This window comes from Panulirus ornatus, chromosome 25, assembly GCF_036320965.1.
Source record: "Panulirus ornatus isolate Po-2019 chromosome 25, ASM3632096v1, whole genome shotgun sequence".
In the NCBI taxonomy this organism is placed as follows: domain Eukaryota; kingdom Metazoa; phylum Arthropoda; class Malacostraca; order Decapoda; family Palinuridae; genus Panulirus; species Panulirus ornatus.
The window spans coordinates 13,861,262-13,884,653 of NC_092248.1; the positions used below are offsets into that span (position 1 = coordinate 13,861,262).

A 23,392-nucleotide genomic window follows, 5' to 3' on the forward strand; every position below is an offset into this window, starting at 1 on the left:
GGTAAATTATACGGGAGGGTGCTGATTGAGAGGGTGAAGGCATGTACAGAGCAACAGATTGGGGAAGAGCAGTGTGGTTTCAGAAATGGTAGAGGATATGTGGATCAGGTGTTTGCTTTGAGCATTTATGGATCTGGAGAAGGCATATGATAGAGTTGATAGAGATGCTCTGTGGAAGGTACTAAGAATATATGGTGTGGGAGGCAAGTTGTTAGAAGCAGTGAAAAGTTTCTATCGAGGATGTAAGGCAAGTGTACGCGTAGGAAGAGAGGAAAGTGATTGGTTCTCAGTGAATGTAGGTTTGCGACAGGGGTGTGTGATGTCTCCATGGTTGTTTAATTTGTTTATGGATGGGGTTGTTAGGGAGGTGAATGCAAGAGTTTTGGAAAGAGGGGCAAGTATGCAGTCTGTTGTGGATGAGAGAGCTTGGGAAGTGAGGCAGTTGTTGTTTGCTGATGATACAGCGCTGGTGGCTGATTCATGTGAGAAACTGCAGAAGCTAGTGATTGAGTCAGGTAAAGTGTGTGAAAGAAGAAAGTTGAGAGTAAATGTGAATAAGAGCAAGGTTATTAGGTACACTAGGGTTGAGGGTCAAGTCAACTGAGAGGTAAGTTTGAATGGAGAAAAACTGGAGGAAGCGAAGTGTTTTAGATATCTGGGAGTGGATTTGGCCGCAGATGGATTCATGGAAGCGGAAGTGAATCATAGGGTGGGGGATGGGGCGAAAGTTCTGGGAGCCTTGAAGAATGTGTGGAAGTCGAGAACATTATCTCGGAAAGCAAAAATGGGTATGTTTGAAGGAATAGTGGTTCCAACAATGTTGTATGGTTGTGAGGCGTGGGCTATGGATAGAGTTGTGCGCAGGAGGGTGGATGTGCTGGAAATGAGATGCTTGAGGACAATATGAGGTGTGAGGTGGTTTGATCAAGTAAGTAATAACAGGGTAAGAGAGATGTGTGGTAATAAAAAGAGTGTGGTGGAGAGAGCAGAAGAGGGTGTTTTGAAATGGTTTGGTCACATGGAGAGAATGAGTGAGGAAAGATTGACAAAGAGGATATATGTGTCAGAGGTGGAGGGAACGAGGAGAAGTGGGAGACAAAATTAGAGGTGGAAAGATGGAGTGAAAAAGATTTTGAGTGATCGGGGCCTGAACATGCAGGAGGGTGAAAGGCGTGCAAGGAATAGAGTGAATTGGAACGATGTGGTATACCGGGGTCGACATGCTGTCAATGGATTGAACCAGGGCATGTGAAGCGTCTGGGGTAAACCATGGAAAGTTCTGTAGGGCCTGGATGTGGAAAGGGAGCTGTGGTTTCGGTGCATTATTACATGACAGCTAGAGACTGAGTGTGAATGAATGGGGCTTTGTTGTCTTTTCCTAGCGCTACCTCGCACACATGAGGGGGGAGGGGGTTGTCATTCCATGTGTGGCGGGGTGGCGATGGGAATAAATAAAGGCAGACAGTATGAATTATGTACATGTGTATATATGTATATGTCTGTGTGTGTATATATATGAATACATTGAGATGTATAGGTATGTATATTTTGCGTGTGTAGACGTGTATGTATATACATAAATATGTGGGTGGGTTGGGCCATTCTTTCGTCTGTTTCCTTGCGCTATCTCGCTAATGCGGGAGACAGTGACAAAGCAAAATAAATAAAATAAATAAATATGTAGAAGGTTGACTCAGGTACAACCATATCTAATGACCATGATTAACTGCAACATCTTCTCTCACAAATACAAGTACTTACGCATCATACAAAATGTGGAGTAAAAAGGATACTGTGTGAGAACATTGCCCAACAGAAAGAGCCACAGCTTTGGCACACTGGCCAGGACTGGTACTGCAGCCAGCATGGGCAAGGGTGACGATGCACTGTACTTTGATGCACTGTTTACGATGCTACTTCCAGTCAAGATGAATCCAGGCAGAGATAATGCATGCTGAAAATATGCAAGAAAATGTAAAATAATTACATCTAACTGACTTTCCTGCTTTAGTAAAGGAATGTCAGAAACAAATAAACAATGGCCTCATTTGCATATGTCTACTCTTCACCTGTCATGTACAATGATCTGTGGCTGATGTTTTAGTAGTGTCTTCAGAGTATGTTTGTGTGTTTTTTGGGAGAGTGGATATCATTGCAATGGGTCAAAAGCATTTTCGTGACTGGGGTTGGACTAATGTAGTAAGTGCAGATCTTCTTTAATGTGTGCCAGAAGTGGTTGCTGTGGGACTTACAGTTCAATGTGTTGGGATAGAATGCCAGCTTTTGGTTTCCCTTTCAGTGATTAGGTTAGTGATGTTGCTATTTAGAGTTATAAGTAGTAAGTAGGCAGCCACTGAACATGGAGGTATATTACTAGTGCAACCTGTCAGGGTGTTGGGAGGGTTAGTGATGGCTGCATGGTAAGCCAGCACTTCTGTAATTGTCAAGTTGCACTCCTCTGAATTAGGTAGCTGTCTTTTCTTTCTGTCCCACACACACATGGAATACTGGCATTCTGTCGACAAACATACAATCTCTTCGTGTAACACACAACACTTGACAGCAATCACCTCACACAAATCATTCTTCATAACTCTAGATTTTCCTGTGGTAAGTACTATGGACTAGCCCTGCCTTTTGGTAAAATGCAATGAGCAATAGACAGAAGCAGTAAGTAGGAGAAATAGCTGGTAGCATTAGGCAGAAGTAGTAGATCTGAATATCAGGTAGACACATCACACAGAAGTAGTCGGTAGGAACATTAAGCAGACAAATTACATATAAGGTGGTAGGAACATTAGGTAAGTGATTCTGAAAATACCGCACTAGAGGTGCCCTCTGCTAGTGGCCTCTTATAGAGTGAGGCACTAAAGGCTACAAAGCAGCACTGAAGTTTACCAGTTATGGAGACTTTTGCTTTGGCCATCCCCATAAGGGAGTTCCTGAAGGGAATGGGCATCAGAGATAGAGACAGATACATAGTTAGAGAGATAGTTATATAGAAAGATTATTCAGAGCTTGGATTTGTTCTCTGATTTCCACTGCCAGTGAGTGATTTTGTCCAAGTTGGTTTCTTTGTTTAATGAAGTGTGGAACTTGTGAGGAGAGATTCGAGTTATAATTCTCACTATATCCTTGTATCTTGTAAGTGTCTTTTGCTGGCTTGATTGGAGATTTTGATCAATGGGCATAAAGGATCTATGGAAGAGAAATCACCTATATCAAATTCTGTAGCTTTGTTTCCTTGTACTGTGTAAAAGGTTGGCCAGTATTTGTTTCCATAGTTTGCTATTGTCTTTTTGGTGGTTGTGTGGGTTTGGTGGGGCTGCTGGAGTGTCATCAAAATGGGTAGATGGTCAGAGAGCAGTTCACATAGTGTGCTCCAGGTGGTCCTCAGGCATACTGCTGGTGAGCAGGTTATGTCTGGAGGAGTCAGCTGCTGGCAGTGAGAGTCTGGGGAAATTGATTATTTGGTTGCAATGTGAAGTTTTCATCTAATGGACCATTATTCTAGTGTTGTCACTGTCTGTGAGCTTTCAACAGTGTTGATAGGGCTCGGTAGTGTTATGATTTCTCCTTATCCTCATTGTCTGTCTTGTGACTGTGTAGTTGTAGAAAGGGTGGGAGGGTGAATCTGCATGTAAGTCAGGCTTCTTGGGTGATGGCTATGTGATTGTTGAGTTCTCAAGAGTTAGGCGAGTATTTCTATGATTGTTTTTGATGCAAATTGGAGTACTAAGTTTTTTTTGTGGAAATTGCAACCATGTATCTTATGTTGTTGATTATTTGGTGTTTGTGCTGGAGGTGAAGGGGATTTGTTTGGCAATATCCGAGTGACTGATGCATGTCCAATACTCCGAGTAGTCTTTTATGAATGACAGTGATGTGCATTAGAGGTGATACCAATGAATGCAATTAGAGTATCTGATAGAGCAGTTTTTTGATGATGGGAGTTTAACACTGTGGTCAAAGATATACTGGTGGTCTAGGGTTGGGGTTAATGTCACCTGCTTGTATTAGGAGCTTTGACAGGGTGACCAGTTCATCATATCCCACTAGTGAAAAAATGTGTGTGAATGTGTAAAATGTTTGGGTACAACCCATGGGGCAGCAAGGTGACCTGGGGCAGCTCGAGGATATGTTCCACATGAAAGCAGGGAAAGTGTGTCTCCTTTAGGACAGGAAGAAGGATGCTGGATGAAGTCCCTTGATAGATGAAGGCAATCCATACATAGTGACTGCAGACTATCATAAGTCCATCACAGCTAGGCACACCCAATCAGCACTCCTCCATTCAATGTGTGTCCACAGGCAGGCAGTGAAGTTCCACACAATGTGAAACCATGCCAAGCTAGTAAGTTGTGTGGGAAAATAGTGATTAAGAGGGTGGTGGTGTGCACAAAGCTTCAGACTGGAGGAGACAAATGTGACTTGACTGGACAAGACAAATGTGACTTCAGGAATGGTAGAGGACATGTGGATCATGTACTTGTTTTGATAATGTGTGAAAGAAATAATGAAAGAAACAGGAGGACCTTTATGTGGCATTTATGGATCTACAGAAAGCATATGACAGGATTGAAAAAGATGCTCCATGGAAAGAGTTGTGAATATATGTATGATGTGGAAGGAAAGATGACAGGGACCATGAAGGGTTTTCATAAAGATAGTAAAGCACATATGTAAGGTGGGCAGAGTAGAAAGGGTAGTGAGTGGTGGGATGAAGAAGTAAGTTAATTAGTGAAAGAGAAGAGAGAGGCATTTGGACGATTTTTGCAGGGAAATAATGCAAATAACTGGGAGATGTATAAAAGAAAGAGGCAGGAGGTCAAGAGAAAGGCGCAAAGAAACAAGAGGACCTTTATGTGGCATTTATGGATCTACAGAAAGCATATGACAGGATTGAAAGAGATGCTCCAAGGAAAGTGTTGTAAATATATGTATGATGTGGAAGGAAAGATGATAGGGACCATGAAGGGTTTTCAAAAAGATAGTAAAGCACATATGTAAGGTGGGCAGATTAAAAAGGGTAATGAGTGGTGGGATGAAGAAGTAAGATTATTAGTGAAAGAGAAGAGAGAGGCATTTGGACGATTTTTGCAGAGAAATAATGCAAATGACTGGGAGATGTATAAAAGAAAGAGGTAGGAGGTCAACAGAAAGGCGCAAAGAAACAAGAGGACCTTTATGTGGCATTTATGGATCTACAGAAAGCATATGATAGGATTGAAAAAGACGCTCCATGGAAAGTGTTGTGAATATATGTATGATGTGGAAGGAAAGATGATAGGGACCATGAAGGGTTTTCATAAAGATAATAAAGCACATATGTAAGGTGGGCAGATTAGAAAGGGTAGTGAGTGGTGGGATGAAGAAGTAAGAGTATTAGCGAAAGAGAAGAGAGAGGCATTTGGACGATTTTTGCAGGGAAATAATGCAAATGACTGGGAGATGTATAAAAGAAAGAGGCAGGAGGTCAAGAGAAAGGCGCAAGAGGTGAAAAAGAGGGCAAATGAGAGTTGGAGTGAGAGAGTACATTAAATTTTTGGGAGAATAAAAAGATGTTTAGGAAGGAGGTACATAAAGTGCATAAGACAAGGGAACAAATGGGAACATCAGTGAAGGGGGCTAATGGGGAGGTGATAACAAGTAGTGGTGATGTGAGAAGGAGATGGAGTGAGTATTTTGAAGGTTTGTTGAATGTGTTTGATGATAGAGTGGCAGATATAGGGTGTTTTGGTCGAGGTGGTGTGCAAAGTGAGAGGGTTAGGGAGAATGATTTGGTAAACAGAAAAGAGGTAGTAAAAGCTTTGCGGAAGATGAAAGCTGGCAAGGCAGCAGGTTTGGATGGTATTGCAGCGGAATTCATTAAAAAAGGGGGTGACTGTATTGTCGACTGGTTAGTAATGTATGTATGACTCATGGTGAGGTGCCTGAGGACTGGCAAAATGCTTGCATAGTGCCATTGTACAAAGGCAAAGGGGATAAGAGTGAGTGCTCAAATTACAGAGGTATAAGTTTGATGAGTATTCCTGGGAAATTATATGGGAGGGTGTTGACTGAGAGGGTGAAGGCATGTACAGAGCATCAGATTGGGGAAGAGCAGTGTGGTTTAAGAAGTGGTAGAGGCTGTGTGGATCAGGTGTTTGCTTTGAAAAATGTATGTGAGAAATACTTAGAAAAGCAAATGGATTTGTATGTAGCATTTATGGATCTGGAGAAGGCATGTGATGGAGTTGATAGAGATGCTCTGTTGAAGGTATTAAGAATATATGGAGTGGGAGGCAAGTTGTTAGAAGCCGTGAAAAGTTTTTATCGAGAATGTAAGGCATGTGTATGTGCAAGAAGAGAGGAAAGTGACTGGTTCTCAGTGAATGTTGGTTTGCGGCAAGGGTGCATGATGTCTCCATAGTTGTTTTATTTGTTTATGTATGGGGTTGTTAGAAAGGTGAATGCATGAGTTTTGGAAAGAGGGGCAAGTATGCAATCTGTTGTGGATGAGAGAGCTTGGGAAGTGAGTCAGTTGTTGTTCGCTGATGATAGAGCGCTGGTGGCTGATTCAGGTGAGAAACTGCAGAAGCTGGTGACTGAGTATGGTAAAGTGTGTGAAAGAAGACAGCTGAGAGTAAATGTAAATAAGAGCAAGGTTATTAGGGTATAGTAGGGTTGAAGAACAAGTCAATTAGGAGGTAAGTTAGAATAGAGAAAAACTGGAGGAAGTGAAGTGTTTTAGATATTTGAGAGTGGATTAGGCAGTGGATGGAACCATGGAAGTGGAAGTGAATCATAGGGTGGGGGAGTGGGGGAGGTGGCGAAAGTTCTGAGCGCATTTAAGAATGTGTGGAAGTCGAGAACGTTATTTTGGAAAGCAAAAATGGGTATGTTTGAAGGAATGGTGGTTCCACCAATGATATATGGTTGCAAGGTGTGGGCTATAGATAGAGTTGTGAGGAGGAGGGTGGATGTGCTGAAAATGAGATGTTTAAGGACAATATGCGGTGTGAGGTGGTTTGATCGAGTAAGTAATGAAAGAGTAAGAGATATGTATGGTAATAGAAAGAGTGTGGTTGAGAGAGCAGAAGAGGGTGTTTTGAAATGGTTTGGTCACATGGAGAGGATGAGAGAGGAAAGATTGACAAAGAGGATATATGTGTCAGAGGTGGAGGGAACGAGGAGAAGTGGGAGACAAAATTAGAGGTGGAAAGATGGAGTGAAAAAGATTTTGAATGATCGGGGCCTGAACATGCAGGAGGGTGAAAGGCGTGCAAGGAACAGAGTGAATTGGAACGATGTGGTATACCGGGGTCGATGTGCTGTCAATGGATTGAACCAGGGCATGTGAAGCGTCTGGGGTAAACCATGGAAAGTTCTGTGGGGCCTGGATGTGGGAAGGGAGCTGTGGTTTTGGTGCATTATACATGACAGCTAGACACTGAGTGTGAACGAATGTGGCCTTTGTTGTCTTTTCCTAGCACTACCTCATGCACATGCGGGGGGAGGGGGTTGTTATTTCATGTGTGGCGGGGTGGCGATGGGAATGAATAAGGGCAGACAGTATGAATTATGTACATGTGTATATATGTATATGTCTGTGTGTGTATATATATGTATACGATTAGATGTATAGGTATGTATATGTACATGTGTAGACGTGTATGTATATACATGTGTATGTGGGTGGGTTGGGCCATTCTTTCGTCTGTTTCCTTGTGCTACCACACTAACGAGGGAGACAGCGACAAAGTATAATATAATATAAATGTGAGAACAGAGGAGATTAATGGTTGCAGGAGAGGGTGTCTATGCATCAATGGTGTGTGATCTCGCCATGACTGTTTTAGTTCTTTACGGAGAGGATTGTGAAGGACATGAATGCAAAGGTCTTGGATAGAGAAGCAAATATGGAGTCTGATGGAGGTGAGGAGTTGAGTCAGCTATTGTGTGCTGCTGACATAGCAATGGTGGCATATTTGAGAGACATACTGCAAAGGCTGGTGTTTGAGTTTGGAAGAGTGTGTGAAAGGAAAATGCTGATAGTAAATGTTAATGAAAGCATGGTTATCAGGTTTAGCTGTGAAAAGAAACAGGATACTTGGGGTGTGAGTCTGAAGGAAGAGAAAATGGAGAAAATGGATTTTTACTAGATACCAGGGAGTGGCTATGCCAGCACAGGGAACCATGTGAGCGGAAGTGAACCATCGAGTGCATAATGAGGCAATAATCCTGGGCACATTGAAGAATGTGTTGAAAGAGTGCTCACTGTCTTTAAGGGCAAAGTCGGGTATGTCTTATGGTGCAGTAGTCCTGTCAGTGCTGTTAGAGGCATGGGCTTTGAGCAGACATGTAAAGAAGAGGGTGAACGTTTTGGAAATGAGAAGGGTTGATAGAATAGTAGAGAGAGAGAGATGATAGTATGAAAAGTATGTAAGAGACAGCTGATGACAGCCAGTACTTCAGCAGCTGTCAAGTTGCACTCCTCTAACCCAGATAGCTACTTCAGCAGCTGTCAAGCTGCACTCCTCTAACCCAGGTAGCTGTCTTTTCTCTCTGCCTCACCCACACATGTACTACTAGCATTCTCTCCACAAACATACATGCTCTCCTTCTCATACATAATACATAACGCTAAGTTCACACAGCACACTCTTCATAACTACATTTTTTTGCAATGAACACTATGTGCTGACCCTGCCTTTTAGCAAAATGGTAGCTATGGGCAGTAAACAGTAAGCAGGAACATTAAGTAGGAGCATTAGATAGAAGTAGTCAGTCAGAATATTACATAGAAGCCTATGCAAACACTGCGCTGGAGTTGCCCCCTGCCAGTGACAGTTTAAGGGTGAAGCACTGGAGTTCACTAGTTATGAAGACTCTATTGCCGTAACCACCCCCTTGAGGGAGTTCTAGTTGGAATAAGCATTAGAGAATTAGAAGGTTAATAGTTGAGTGCTGAAATGTTTTAGAAACATGGAGAAGTTGTGTGAGAATAGGTTGCCTAGAAGAGTATACAGGTCAGAATTGGGGGGGGAACAAATAAATTGGGGAAATCACAGAGGAAGTGGAAAGGAGTGAAAGATACTTTTAAGGTCTGGAGCCTGAACATGTAGGAGGAACCAAAGCATGCAAGGGTCAGAGCTGTCAATGGGTTGAACTAAGGGATAAGAAGAAGCTGGGGAAACCATACAAAGGTCTGTTGGGCCTGGATATGGATAGGGGCTCTGGTTTCAGTGCATTATACATGACAGCTACAGACTAGAAATGAACAAACAAGGCCACTTCTTCATCTGTTCCTGGTAATACCTCACTAATGTGGCAAATGGTGGACATGTATGAAAATTAATATCTATCTATATTTACCTCTTGCCATAGGGGACCCCCCTCTATCTTTATGAAACTCCCATAGTGCTCTGGAAACCAGACATGTCCACTGGGTTGGACCATAGATCTTAAGAGTGTAGTGATGCTATGTGCATGTCTATGTTTGGAAAGCACAGGGCAATTGGGTAAGAATGAGAAAAAACTAAGCAGACAACAGATACAAACATAGAATGGAAAATGTTTAAAAAATATCAATCACACTTACTATATAAAAGAGTGCTTCTCGTGGATGCTTTCCATGATGGGTATAGAGACATTCCTGAAATATTCCCATGCGAGCAGACATGAAGAGAGCAAATGTGAGAAGAGCAATGCCGAGGAGCCACGTCATAATATGTGAAAATCCCTCACTGACCTCATTTCCACCACTGTCTTCTTCCTGTAGAAATAATAACCATCATTATTATAATCATTATTAGGCTTAATCACCATCTCCCACGTTAGTGAGGTACCGCAAGGAAGCAGACGAAAGAATGGCCCAATCCACCCACATACACATGTATATACATAAACACTCACACACGCACCTATACATACCTATACATTTCAATGTATACATACATATACATACACAGACATATACATATATACACATGAACATATTCACACTTGCTGCCTTCATCCATTCCCGTTGCTACCTCGCCACACATGAAATAACATCCCCCCACACCCCCGTGAGGTAGCACTATGAAAAGACAAAAAAGGCCACATTCGTTCACTCTCAGTCTCTAGCTACCATGTGTAATGCACTGAAACCACAGCTCCCTCTCCACATCCAGGCCCCACAAAACTTTCATGGTTTACCCTGGACACTTCACATGCCCTGGTTCAATCCACTGACAGCACATAGACCCCGGTATACCACATCATTCCAATTCACTCTATTCCTTGCACGCCTTTCACCTTCCTGTATGTTTAGGCCCTGATTGCTCAAAATCATTTTCACTTCATCCTTCCTCCTCCAATTTGGTCTCCTGCATCTCCTTGTTCCCTCCACCTCTGACACATATATCCTCTTTTCCTGTAGAAAATTATCATTAAATCCAAGGCTGAAAAGAAATTAACCTTTACCACCTCACACATGAGTGCAAGTATATGTCAATCCTCTGAAGGCTGTAACTCAAGTTACATTTACCTAATTCAGATGGCTGAATTTGCATGAGCATTAAATATGGTTGGTTTGACCTTACTCTTCACAAATATTTGAAAAATCCCTAAAATTCCAAAATCACCAATGTAAATTTGGGAGTTCTTTTCTCCCTTTAAAAGGACTGAATTTCATAGTTACACTGTACAGAGGGCACTCAACCAACATCCAATTAATCGCTTGACAATTTACCATCCATACAGTAAACTGTCAACCCCCATCCCCATCTTACCACATTTTACAAAGCCCACCACCTACACAAGAGCACATATCAAGGTCACAACTGACCATCAACACATTCTTCATTTTTGTATCATGCCATGTGGTTAATATGCTTCAATGTAGTTCTATGGCACTGTCTAACCCTTAAACAATGGATGACTTGCACAAAAGTGGTTAAAATACAGACAAAATCAAGGTCTTCAAATTTTCCATTTCCAGTTACAAAATAAAATAAATGCAAGTAAAAATCAAGGATACACAAAAAAAGTGAGCTAACATACCTTAAAGAGTTGTGGTATAATCCTGACTTTAAACACACACATCCCATAAGGGAGTAGTGAAGAAATAAACAAGAGTTTTGGAAGGTGTGCATCTAGTGAAGATATGAAGGAGGGTTTTGGAAGGCATGCATCATTCAATTATATGTTTTCCATTTTACAAAATGAAAAAAGTACATGTAAAAGCAAATGATCTGTACAAAAAATGAGTGAACATATTTTGTATTTCTTTGGTATAAGTTAATGCACAGATACCTTAGGAGGGTGGTGGAGGAAGAAATTTGGAGGATGTGTGTCATTCAAACTATGTTTCCCAATATAAAATGAATGAAATACTTGTTAAAGTAGTGGGTATGCCTCACCCACACATGGACTGCTGGCATTCTGTCCACAAACATACAGTCTCTTCTTGTCACACATTACACTTGACAACATTCAACTCCCACAGCTCATTCTTTAAAACTCTTAATAATTCCTGTGGTAAGCCATATGTGCTTGCCCTGCTTTTTGGGAGTATGGTAGGAGCGAGATAGAAGTAGTAGGTAGGAACATCAGAGAGAATCATTAGGTAAATATATTAGCCAGATATAGTAGGTGGGAACATCAGATGAGTGCATTAGGTATTAGTCAGTAGGAGCATGAGGTAGAAGCCTCTGAAAGTACTGTGCTAGAGTGGCATGTTAAGGGTTAGGTACTAAAGGAGATAAAGTGGCACTTTGCCATAGTCACACCTCTGAGGGAGTTCCCAAAGGGAAAAGGCATCAGAGATATAAATAGATAGACAGTGTGCTGTACACATTATGCTTCCCAATAGAAAAGAATGAAATAATTGTTAAAGTGATAGATATGTACAAAAAAGTGAACCGACATATTTCATATGTCCATGATATAATGCTGAAATTAACGCATAAACTCCTTGGAAAGTAGGAGAGAAATGGTGGAGGAGGGAGTGCATCACTGACAGAGACATCTTTCTGGGTTTTTTTTTTTCATACTTAATCACTGTATCCCAAATCAGCAAGGTAGTGCAAGGAAACAGACAAAGAAAGGCCCAACCACTCATATAACATAAACATAACAACCATACATGCACATATACACACCTATACATTTCAACATATACATACATATAAATATTCAGACATATACATATATACACATGTACATATTCATACTTGCTGCCTTCTTCCGTTCCCGTCGCCACCCCGCCACACAGGAAACAGCATCATCCCCCTTCCAGCAAGGAAGCACCAGGAAAAGACAAAAAGGCCACATACGTTCACACTCAGTCTCTAGCTGTCATGTGTAATGCACCAAAACCACAGTTCCCTTTCCACATCCAGGCCCCACAAAACTTTCCATGGTTTACCCAAGGCGCTTCAGATGCCCTGGTTCAATCCATTGACAGCACATTGACCCCAGTATACCAAATCGTTCTAATTCACTCTATTCCTTGTATGCCTTTCACCCTCCTGTATGTTCAGGCCCCAATCACTCAAAATCTTTTTCACTCCATCCTTCTACCTCCAATTTGGTCTCCCGCTTCTCCTTCTTCCCTTCTCCTCTGACACACATATCCTCTTTGTCAATCTTTCCTTACTCACTCTCTCCATGTGTCCAAACCATTTCTACACACCCTCTTCTGCTCTCTCAACCACACTCTTCTTAATACAACACATCCCTCTTATCCTTTTATCACTTACTCAATCAAACCACCTCACACCACATATTGTCCTCAAACATTTCATTTCCAATACATCCACCCTCCTCCACACAACCCTATCTATAGTCCATGCCTTGCAACCATATAACATTGTTGGAACCACTATTCCTTCAAACACCAATTTTGCTCTCCGAGATAACGTTCTCACCTTCCACACATTCTTCAATGCTCCCAGAACCTTCGCCCCATCCCCCACCCTATGACTCACTTCCACTTCCATGGTTCCATTCGCTGATAAGTCCACTCCAAGATATCTAAAACACTTCACTTCCTCCAGTTTTTCTCCATTCAAACTTTTTTTTTTTTTTTTTTTCATACTTTGTCGCTGTCTCCCGCGTTTGCGAGGTAGCGCAAGGAAACAGACGAAAGAAATGGCCCAAACCCCCCCCCCCCCATACACATGTACATACGTCCACACACGCAAATATACATACCTACACAGCTTTCCATGGTTTACCCCAGACGCTTCACATGCCTTGATTCAATCCACTGACAGCACATCAACCCCTGTATACCACATCGCTCCAATTCACTCTATTCCTTGCCCTCCTTTCACCCTCCTGCATGTTCAGGCCCCGATCACACAAAATCTTTTTCACTCCATCTTTCCACCTCCAATTTGGTCTCCCTCTTCTCCTCGTTCCCTCCACCTCTGACACATATATCCTCTTGGTCAATCTTTCCTCACTCATTCTCTCCATGTGCCCAAACCATTTCAAAACACCCTCTTCTGCTCTCTCAACCACGCTCTTTTTATTTCCACACATCTCTCTTACCCTTACGTTACTTACTCGATCAAACCACCTCACACCACACATTGTCCTCAAACATCTCATTTCCAGCACATCCATCCTCCTGCGCACATCTCTATCCATAGCCCACGCCTCGCAACCATACAACATTGTTGGAACCACTATTCCTTCAAACATACCCATTTTTGCTTTCCGAGATAATGTTCTCGACTTCCACACATTTTTCAAGGCTCCCAAAATTTTCGCCCCCTCCCCCACCCTATGATCCACTTCCGCTTCCATGGTTCCATCCGCTGACAGATCCACTCCCAGATATCTAAAACACTTCACTTCCTCCAGTTTTTCTCCATTCAAACTCACCTCCCAATTGACTTGACCCTCACCCCTACTGTACCTAATAACCTTGCTCTTATTCACATTTACTCTTAACTTTCTTCTTCCACACACTTTACCAAACTCAGTCACCAGCTTCTGCAGTTTCTCACATGAATCAGCCACCAGCGCTGTATCATCAGCGAACAACAACTGACTCACTTCCCAAGCTCTCTCATCCCCAACAGACTTCATACTTGCCCCTCTTTCCAGGACTCTTGCATTTACCTCCCTAACAACCCCATCCATAAACAAATTAAACAACCATGGAGACATCACACACCCCTGCCGCAAACCTACATTCACTGAGAACCAATCACTTTCCTCTCTTCCTACACGTACACATGCCTTACATCCTCGATAAAAACTTTTCACTGCTTCTAACAACTTGCCTCCCACACCATATATTCTTAATACCTTCCACAGAGCATCTCTATCAACTCTATCATATGCCTTCTCCAGATCCATAAATGCTACATACAAATCCATTTGCTTTTCTAAGTATTTCTCACATACATTCTTCAAAGCAAACACCTGATCCACACATCCTCTACCACTTCTGAAACCACACTGCTCTTCCCCAATCTGATGCTCTGTACATGCCTTCACCCTCTCAATCAATACCCTCCCATATAATTTACCAGGAATACTCAACAAACTTATACCTCTGTAATTTGAGCACTCACTCTTATCCCCTTTGCCTTTGTACAATGGCACTATGCACGCATTCCGCCAATCCTCAGGCACCTCACCATGAGTCATACATACATTAAATAACCTTACCAACCAGTCAACAATACAGTCACCCCCTTTTTTAATAAATTCCACTGCAATACCATCCAAACCTGCTGCCTTGCCGGCTTTCATCTTCCGCAAAGCTTTTACTACCTCTTCTCTGTTTACCAAATCATTCAAACTTACCTCCCAATTAACTTGCCCCTCAATGCTAGTGAACCTAATAACCTTGCTCTTATTCACATTTACTCTCAACTTTCTCCTTTCACACATTTTACCAAACTCAGTCACCAGCTTCTGCAGTTTCTCACCCAAATCAGCCACAAGCATTGTATCATCAGAGAACAACAACTGACTCACTTCCCAAGCTTTCTTATCCCCAACAGACTGCAAACTTGCCCCTCTCTCCAAATCTCTTGCATTCACTTCCCTAACCACCCCATCCATAAACAAATTAAATAACCATGGAGACATCACACACCCCTGCCACAACCGACATTCACTGGGAACTAATCACTTTCCTCTCTTCCTACTCGTACACATGTTTCTATCTATTTATTCTTATCTCTGATGCCTGACCCCTTGAGGAACTCCCTCATGAGGGTGGGCACTGCAAGATTCTCCATAACAGGTAAACTCCAGTACTGCTTCTTAGCCTTTAGAGCTTCATCCTTAACAAGCCACTAGCAGAGGGCAACTCTAGGACAGTGTTTCCAGAGGCTCGTACCTAATCTTCCAACTGACTACCTGCATTCAAAAAATAAACACCATTGTATGGAAACAAGCAAGCCAGAAATACTTAGTTTTCTAAAAAATATTAATTTGATGCATCCTTCACTAGAAATATAACACTGTACAGTAATGCCTAGTTTAAATACTGAAACTAAAGGAAAATGTTTGGTGATGATGCTTTACCATTACAATATCAGTTTGCAGGAGAATTTTCACACACTCAACAGTTGATGGCCTGAGGGCCAGGCCATGGGTGGATAACAACATGCAGGTCATCACCCTGCTACTATATACAGTGTTAACTAATTATGCTTCAAAGTTTCAAAGAGTACATCTGAAAACCTAATTATCTGTTAATGACTTAAAAGATTCTGTAATTCATTGGTAACACTGCATATCACTTGAAAAATATTGCAGAAATATACATCCAAAAACTTCTTTCCATACACACTTTGGTTTTTGCCAGTTAGAAGTGACAAGTAAGCCATTAATTACTGTTATTTTGGTGGCAATATGCATGCAAACATTGTTTCTCCCTTCATCTGTTATACTTATTCACCATGTAATGTGCCAAAACCACAGCCCCTATCCACAACCAAGCCACACAAACCTTTCCATGTTTTCCTCTGGCTGCTGCAGAAGCTAGTTTCTGAGACTGGAAGAATGTGTTGAAAGGAGGAAGTTGAAAGTGTGAATAAAAGCAAGGTTATTAAGTTTAGCAGTGAAGGACAGGTGGACTGGAGTGTGAGCTTGAATGGAGATAACCTGAAAGAAATGGAGTGTTTTCGATACCTGGCAGTGCATATGGCATTGAGTGGAACTATAGGAGCTGATGTGAGCCACAGAGTGGGTGATGGGTAAAAGGTCCATGGCACACTGAGGAAAGTGTGGAAAGAGAGAACACTGTCTTTAACAGTAAAGATGGGTAGACCTGTTGGTATAGTAGTCCCATCAGTGCTATATGTATGCAAGGTGTGGGCCTTAGGCAAAAGTGTAAAGAAGAGGGAGGATATGTTGGAAATATATTGTCTAACAATAATAAGTAGAGTAAGGAGGGTTGAATGAATAAGAAATGAGAAGGTAAGACAGAGGTGAGATAGTAAGAAAAGTAATTATAGAAAGCTGGAGAAGGAGTGTTGAAATGCTTTGGATATATGGAAAGCATGAATGAGGAAAGGATGACTAAGAGGGTAAACATGTCAGAAGTGAATGGAACAGGGAAAAGTGGAAAACCAAAGAGGTGTGGAAGAAAGGAGTAAAACAAGGAAAAGTGGAAAACCAAAGAGGTGTGGAAGAAAGGAGTGAAAGATGCTTAGAAGGTTCAGGTCCTGAACATGCAGGAGAATACAAGGCATGGAAGAGAAAGAAAGAACTGGAGAGATGTGGTATACAGGGAACAACATGCCGTCAATGGGCTAAACTGGGGAATGTGAAGTGGTCAGAGATGCTACAGAAAGGTTTGTAGAGCCTGGCTGTGGAGAGGGGTCTCTGGTTTCAGTGAATTGTGCATGGCAGCTAGTGTGTGGATGTGAGCTTTTGATGCCATTTCATCATCGATTCCAGGCACTACCTTCCTAACACTTCCATTAACTCTTTCACACATTCCCGCAACTTCTTCAGCTGGAGTGTTACCCCTTCCTTAGCTCACATTCTCACATTAACCCCTGACAGTACCTTAAAGACATTCCCAAATGATTCTCCCCCTTCCTCTTTACATTTGTTTTACTTAGTGCTAGAATATCCAGGTTCATCTCATTAAACATAGCACCTATCTCCCTCTTCTCATCTTGGTTACACCCACTAACACTTTCAGACACCCAAACCTGAACCTTCCAAGAGAATACGCACTCCTTGCTTGACTTCTTCTGTTCAAACTTTCAGAAACAAAATATACAAGAGGGAAGGGTTTCCAGCCTCTGCTTCTGTCCCCTTCAATCACCTTCAATGACACTCAAGGAATAAACAGGAGATATTCTTTCTCCCCTGTCCCCAGGGATCCCTCCCCCTTTACTTGCCTTCTATGATATGCAAGGAACACTCCTTCCCTGTAATCCTGACACATATGTCCTCACTGTCAACCTTCCCTCATTCATTCGCTTCAAATGTCTTCCAGCACATCCTCTACAATTCTCTCAACCACACTTTTCTTATTACCATACCTCTAATCCTTTTATTACTTACTCGATCAAACCTCATGTCCTCAAACATTTCTTTTCCAATACATCCACCCTTCTCTGATCATTCTTATCTATAGCCCATACCTTACATCCATACAAAATTAGTGGGACTACTACTCTTTCAGACATACCCATTTTTGCTCTCCTAGATAATCATAATGCCCTCTCTTTCTACACATTCCTCAATGTTCCTAGAACCACTGCTCCTTCACCCACCTTATTACTCACTTCTGCTTCCAAGGTTCAAATCACTGCAATGTCCACTCCTAGGTATTTAAAACACTCTCCTTCTTCCACATTTTCTCCATTCTAAATTGTACACCAACTAATATGACCCTCTGCTCTGCTAAACCTAATAACCTTGTTTTAAATCACATTTACTCTCAACTTCCTCCTTTCAAACACTCTCCCTAACTCAGACACTTCTGTAGTTTCTCATTCAAATTTAATACCAGTGCTGTGTCATCATCATACAACAAATGACTTACTTTTCAGGCCTCCCTCATCTCCTACAGACTGCATACTCACCTCTCTCTCCAATACTCTTGCATTTACCTCCCTCACCACAACTACAAACAAATTAGCCAAGGTGACATCACACACCTCTGTTGTAGACTATCCTTCACCCATTACCACTTACTCTCCTCTCTTCCTACTCACAAACACATTACAGTCTTGACAAAAAAAAATTCTAGTAGCTTTCCTCCAATACCATATATCTGTAATACCATCCACAAGGCATTTGTAGCAACCAAATCATATTGTTTCTCCATAAATGTATCATACAAATCCTTTTGTTCCTCAAAGTATTTCTTACACATATAAAAGAAAGAGGCAGGAGGTCAAGAGAAAGGTGCAAGAGGTAAAAAAAGCGGGCAAATGAGAGTTGGGGTGAGCGAGTATCATTAAATTTTAGGGAGAATAAAAAGACGTTCTGGAAGGAGGTAAATGAAGTGCGTATGACGAGAACAAATGGGAACATCGGTGAAGGAGGCTAATGGGGTGATGTGAGAAGGAGATGGAGTGAGTATTTTGAAGGTTTGTTGAATGTGTTAGATGACAGAGTGGCAGATATAGGGTGTTTTGGTCAAGGTGGTGTGTGAAGTGAGAGGGTCAGGGAGAATGATTTGGTAAACAGAGAAGAGTTAGTGAAAGCTTTGCGGAAGACGAAAGATGGCAAGGTGGCGGGTTTGGATGGTATTACAGTGGAATTCATTAAAAAAGGGGGTGACTGTGTTGCTGACTGGCTGGTGAGGATATTCAATGTATGTGTGGCTCATGGTGAAGTGCCTGAGGATTTGCAGAATGCATGCATAGTGCCATTGTGCAAAAGCAAAGGGGATAAGAGTGAGTGCTCAAATTACAGAGGTATAAGTTTGTTGAGTATTCCTGGGAAATTATATGGGAGGGTATTGATTGAGAGGGTGAAGGCATGTACAGAGCATCAGACTGGGGAAGGGCAGTGTGGTTTCAGAAGTGGTAGAGGATGTGTGGATCTGGTATTTGCTTTGAGGAATGTATGTGAGAAATACTTAGAAAAATAAATGGATTTGTATGTAGCATTTATGGATCTGGAGAAGGCATATGATAAGAGTTGATAGAGATGCTCTGTAGAAGGAGTTAAGAGTATATGGTGTGGGAGGCAAGGTGCCAGAGGCAGTTAAAAGTTTTTATTGAGGATGCAAGGCATGTGTACAGGTAGGAAGAGAGGAAAGTGATAGGTTCTCAGTGAACGTCAGTTTGCGGCAGGGGTGCGTGATGTCTCCATGGTTGTTTAATTTGTTTGTGGATGGGGTTGTTAGGGAGGTAAATGCAAGAGTTTTGGAGAGAGGGGCAAGTATGCAGTCTGTTGCAGATGAGAGGGCTTGGGAAGTGAGTCAGTTGATGTTCACTGATGATACAGGGCTGGTGGCTGATTCAGGTGAGAAATTGCAGAAGCTGGTGACTGACTTTGGTAAAGTGTGTCAAAGAAGAAAGCTGAGAGTAAATGTGAATAAGAGCAAGGTTATTAGGTACATAGGGCTGAGGGACAAGTCAATTGGGAGGTAAGTTTGAATGGAGAAAGACTAGAGGAAGTGAAGTGTTTTAGATATCTGGGAGTGGATTTGGCAGTGGATAGAACCATAGAAGTGGAAGTAAGTCACAGGGTAGGGGTGGGGCAAAAGTTCTGGGAGCATTGAAAAATGTGTGGAAGGTGAGAACATTACCTTGGAAAGCAAAAATGGGTATGTTTGAAAGAATAGTGGTTCCAACAATGTTATATGGTTGCGAGGCGTAGGCTATAGATAGGGTTGTGCGGAGGAGGGTGGATGTGTTGGAAATGAGATGTTTGAGGACAATATATGGTGTGAGGTGGTTTGATCGAGTAAGTAATGAAAGGGTAAGAGAGATGAGTGATAATAAAAAGAGTGTGGCTGAGAGAGCAGAAAAGGGTGTATTGAAATGGTTTGGTCACATGGAGAGAATGAGTGAGGAAAGATTGACGGATATATATGTGTCAGAGGTGGAGGGAACAAGGAGAAGTGGGAGACAAAATTGGAGGTGGAAGGATGGAGTGGAAAAGATTTTGAGAGATCGGGGCCTAAACATGCAGGAGGGTGAAAGGCTTGCAAGGAATAGAGTGAAATGGAACAATGTGGTATACCAGGGTCGATGTGCTATCAATGGATTGAACCAGGGCATGTGAGGCGTCTGGGGTAAACCATGGAAAGTTTTGTGGGGCCTGGATGCGGAAAGGGAGCTGTGGTTTCGGTGCATTATACGTGACAGCTAGAGAATGAGTGTGAACGAATGTGGCCTTTTTTTTCTTTTCCTAGCGCTACCTCATGCACGTGCGGGGGGGAGGGGGTTGTCATTTAATGTGTGGTGGGGTGGCAATGGGAAGGAATAAAGGCAGCAAGTATGAATTAAGTACCTGTGTATATATGTATATGTCTATGTATGTATATACATATGTATACGTTGAAATGTATAGGTATGTATATGTGCGTGTGTGGACATTTATGTATATACATGTGTATGTGGGTAGGTTGGGCCATTCTTTCGTCTGTTTCCCTGTGCTACCTTGCTAACACAGGAAACAGCAACAAAGTATACTAAATACATATAAAAATAATTCTATAAAGTAAGCACCTGATCCATAAAGCATTTGCTGCTCCTGATAATATGCTGTACCCACCCAGCCTGATTTTCTGTACTTGCTTTCATCCTCTCACTCACTACTCTCTCATACAACTAACAAAGTACACTCAACAAACTTATTTATTCATCTATTTATCTATTTTGCTTTGTCGCTGTCTCCCGCGTTTGCGAGGTAGCACAAGGAAACAGACAAAAGAAATGGCCCAACCCATCCCCATACACATGTATATACATACACATCCACACACACAAATATACATACCCAAACATCTCAATGTACACATATATATATACACACACAGACATATACATATATACACATGCACACAATTCACAGTCTGCCTTTATTCATTCCCATCGCCACCTCGCCACACATGGAAATAACATACCCCTCCCCCTCATGTGTGCGAGGTAGCACTAGGAAAAGACAACAAAGGCCCCATTCGTTTACACTCAGTCTCCAGCTGTCATGCAATAATGCCCGAAAACCACAGCTCCCTTTCCACATCCAGGCCCCACACAACTTTCCATGGTTTACCCCAGACGCTTCACATGCCCTGATCCAATCCATTGACAGCACGTCGACCCCGGTATACCACATCGATCCAATTTATTCTATTCCTTGCCCGCCTTTCACCCTCCTGCATGTTCAGGCCTCGATCACTCAAAATCTTTTTCACTCCATCTTTCCACTTCCAATTTGGTCTCCCACTTCTCCTCGTTCCCTCCACCTCCGACACATATATCCTCTTGGTCAATCTTTCCTCACTCATTCTCTCCATGTGCCCAAACCATTTCAAAACACCCTCTTCTGCTCTCTCAACCACGCTCTTCTTATTTCCACACATCTCTCTTACCCTTACATTACTTACTCACTCAAACCACCTCACACCACATATTGTCCTCAAACATCTCATTTCCAGCACATCCACCCTCCTGCACACTACTCAACAAACTTACAACTCTGTATTTGAACATTCTCCTTTGTTTCTCTTGCCTTTAAATAATGGCACTATACATACATTCTACCAATCCTAAGGCACCTCATCATGATCCATACATACCATGAAAATCCTAACAAATCCTAACAAAAACAGTCACCCCATTTCTTAAGAAATTCAATCGCAATACCATCCACTCCAGGTGCCCTTCCACATCCTATATCATGCAAGGCTTTTCCCTCTTCACATCACTTTCTATGACTTTCACCTCAAATACCTCCCCAATCTAAACACACCACATTTCCCACTCTATCATCAAATACAATCAACAATCATTCAAAATACTAGTTCTATTTCCTCCTAACATCACCACTACATGTTACCAGTTTCCCATTTGCCACTTTAATAATGTTCCCATTTATTCCCCTTTCCTAAATCTAATAAATCCCTTTCTAGAAAATACTCTTAAATATATATTTTTTCATAAATGATAACTGTTTCCTACATCAGCAAGGTAGTGCCAGGAACAGACAAGGGCTACATCCACTCACATCCATTCTAGCCGTTGCATATAATGCATGTTCAGGCCCCGATCACACAAAATCTTTTTCACTCCATCTTTCCACCTCCAATTTGGTCTCCCTCTTCTCCTCGTTCCCTCCACCTCCGACACCCTATATCTGCAAATTGATTTGTATGTATCATTTATGGATCTGGAGAAGGCATATGATAGACTTGATAGAGGTACTCAGTGGAAGGTATTAAGAATATATGGTGTGGGAGGCAAGTTGTTAGAAGCAATGAAAAGTTTTTATCGAGGATGTAAGGCATGTGTACGTGTAGGAAGAGATTAAAGTGGTTGGTTCTCAGTGAATGTAGGTTTGCGGCAGGGGTGTGTGATGCCTCCATAGTTGTTTAATTTGTTTATGGATGGGGTTGCTAGGGAGGTAAATGCAAGAGTTTTAGAAAGAGGGGCAAGTATGCAGTCTGTTGTGGATGAGAGAGCTTGGGAAGTGAGTCAGTTGTTGTTTGCTGATGATACAGCGCTGGTGGCTGATTCATGTGAGAAACTGCAGAAGCTGGTGACTGAGTTTAGTAAAGTGTGTGAAAGAAGAAAGTTGAGAGTAAGTGTGAATAAGAGCAAGGTTATTAGGTACAGTAGGGTTGAGGGTCAAGTCAATTGGGAGGTAAGTTTGAATGGAGAAAACCTGGAGGAAGTGAAGTGTTTTGGATATCTGGGAGTGGATTTGGCAGCGGATGGAACCATAGAAGCAGATGTGAATCATAGGGTGTGGGAGGGGGCGAAAATTCTGGGAGCGTTGAAGAATGTGTGGAAGTCGAGAACATTATCTCCGTAAGCAAAAATGGGTATGATTGAAGGAATAGTGGTTCCAACAATGTTATAAAGTTGCGAGGCGTGGGGTATGGATAGAGTTGTGTGCAGGAGGGTGGATGTGCTGGAAATGAGATGTTTGAGGACAATATGTGGTGTGAGGTGGTTTGATCGAGTAAGTAATAATAGGGTAAGAGAGATGTGTGGTAATAAAAAGAGTGCGGTTGAGAGAGCAGAAGAGGGTGTTTTGAAATGGTTTAGTCACATGGAGAGAATGAGTGAGGAAAGATTGACAAAGAGGTTATATGTGTCATATATGTTGTGTGTTATATGTGTATATGTCTGTGTATGTATATGTATGTATACGTTGAAATGTATAGGTATGTATATGTGAGTGTGTGGATGTTTATTTACATACATGTGTATTTAGATGGGTTGGGCCATTCTTTCGTCTGTTTCCT

The 23,392-nt window shown here is 42.0% G+C and overlaps 1 protein-coding gene across 5 annotated transcripts in view; it reads right to left on the minus strand.

The window, feature by feature from the left end:
* The window catches only part of LOC139757296 (UDP-xylose and UDP-N-acetylglucosamine transporter-like), an 89,861-nt gene that overhangs the window by 23,761 nt on the left and 42,708 nt on the right, over positions 1 to 23,392 (minus strand). For all 5 annotated transcript variants that reach the window (XM_071677664.1, XM_071677666.1, XM_071677668.1 and 2 more), the window contains 2 exons: positions 9,584 to 9,757; positions 1,794 to 1,954 (listed from right to left, as the gene is read on the minus strand). In XM_071677664.1, coding sequence (XP_071533765.1) covers positions 1,794 to 1,954; positions 9,584 to 9,757 — 335 coding nt within the window. The remainder of the gene's footprint in view (positions 1 to 1,793; positions 1,955 to 9,583; positions 9,758 to 23,392) is intronic.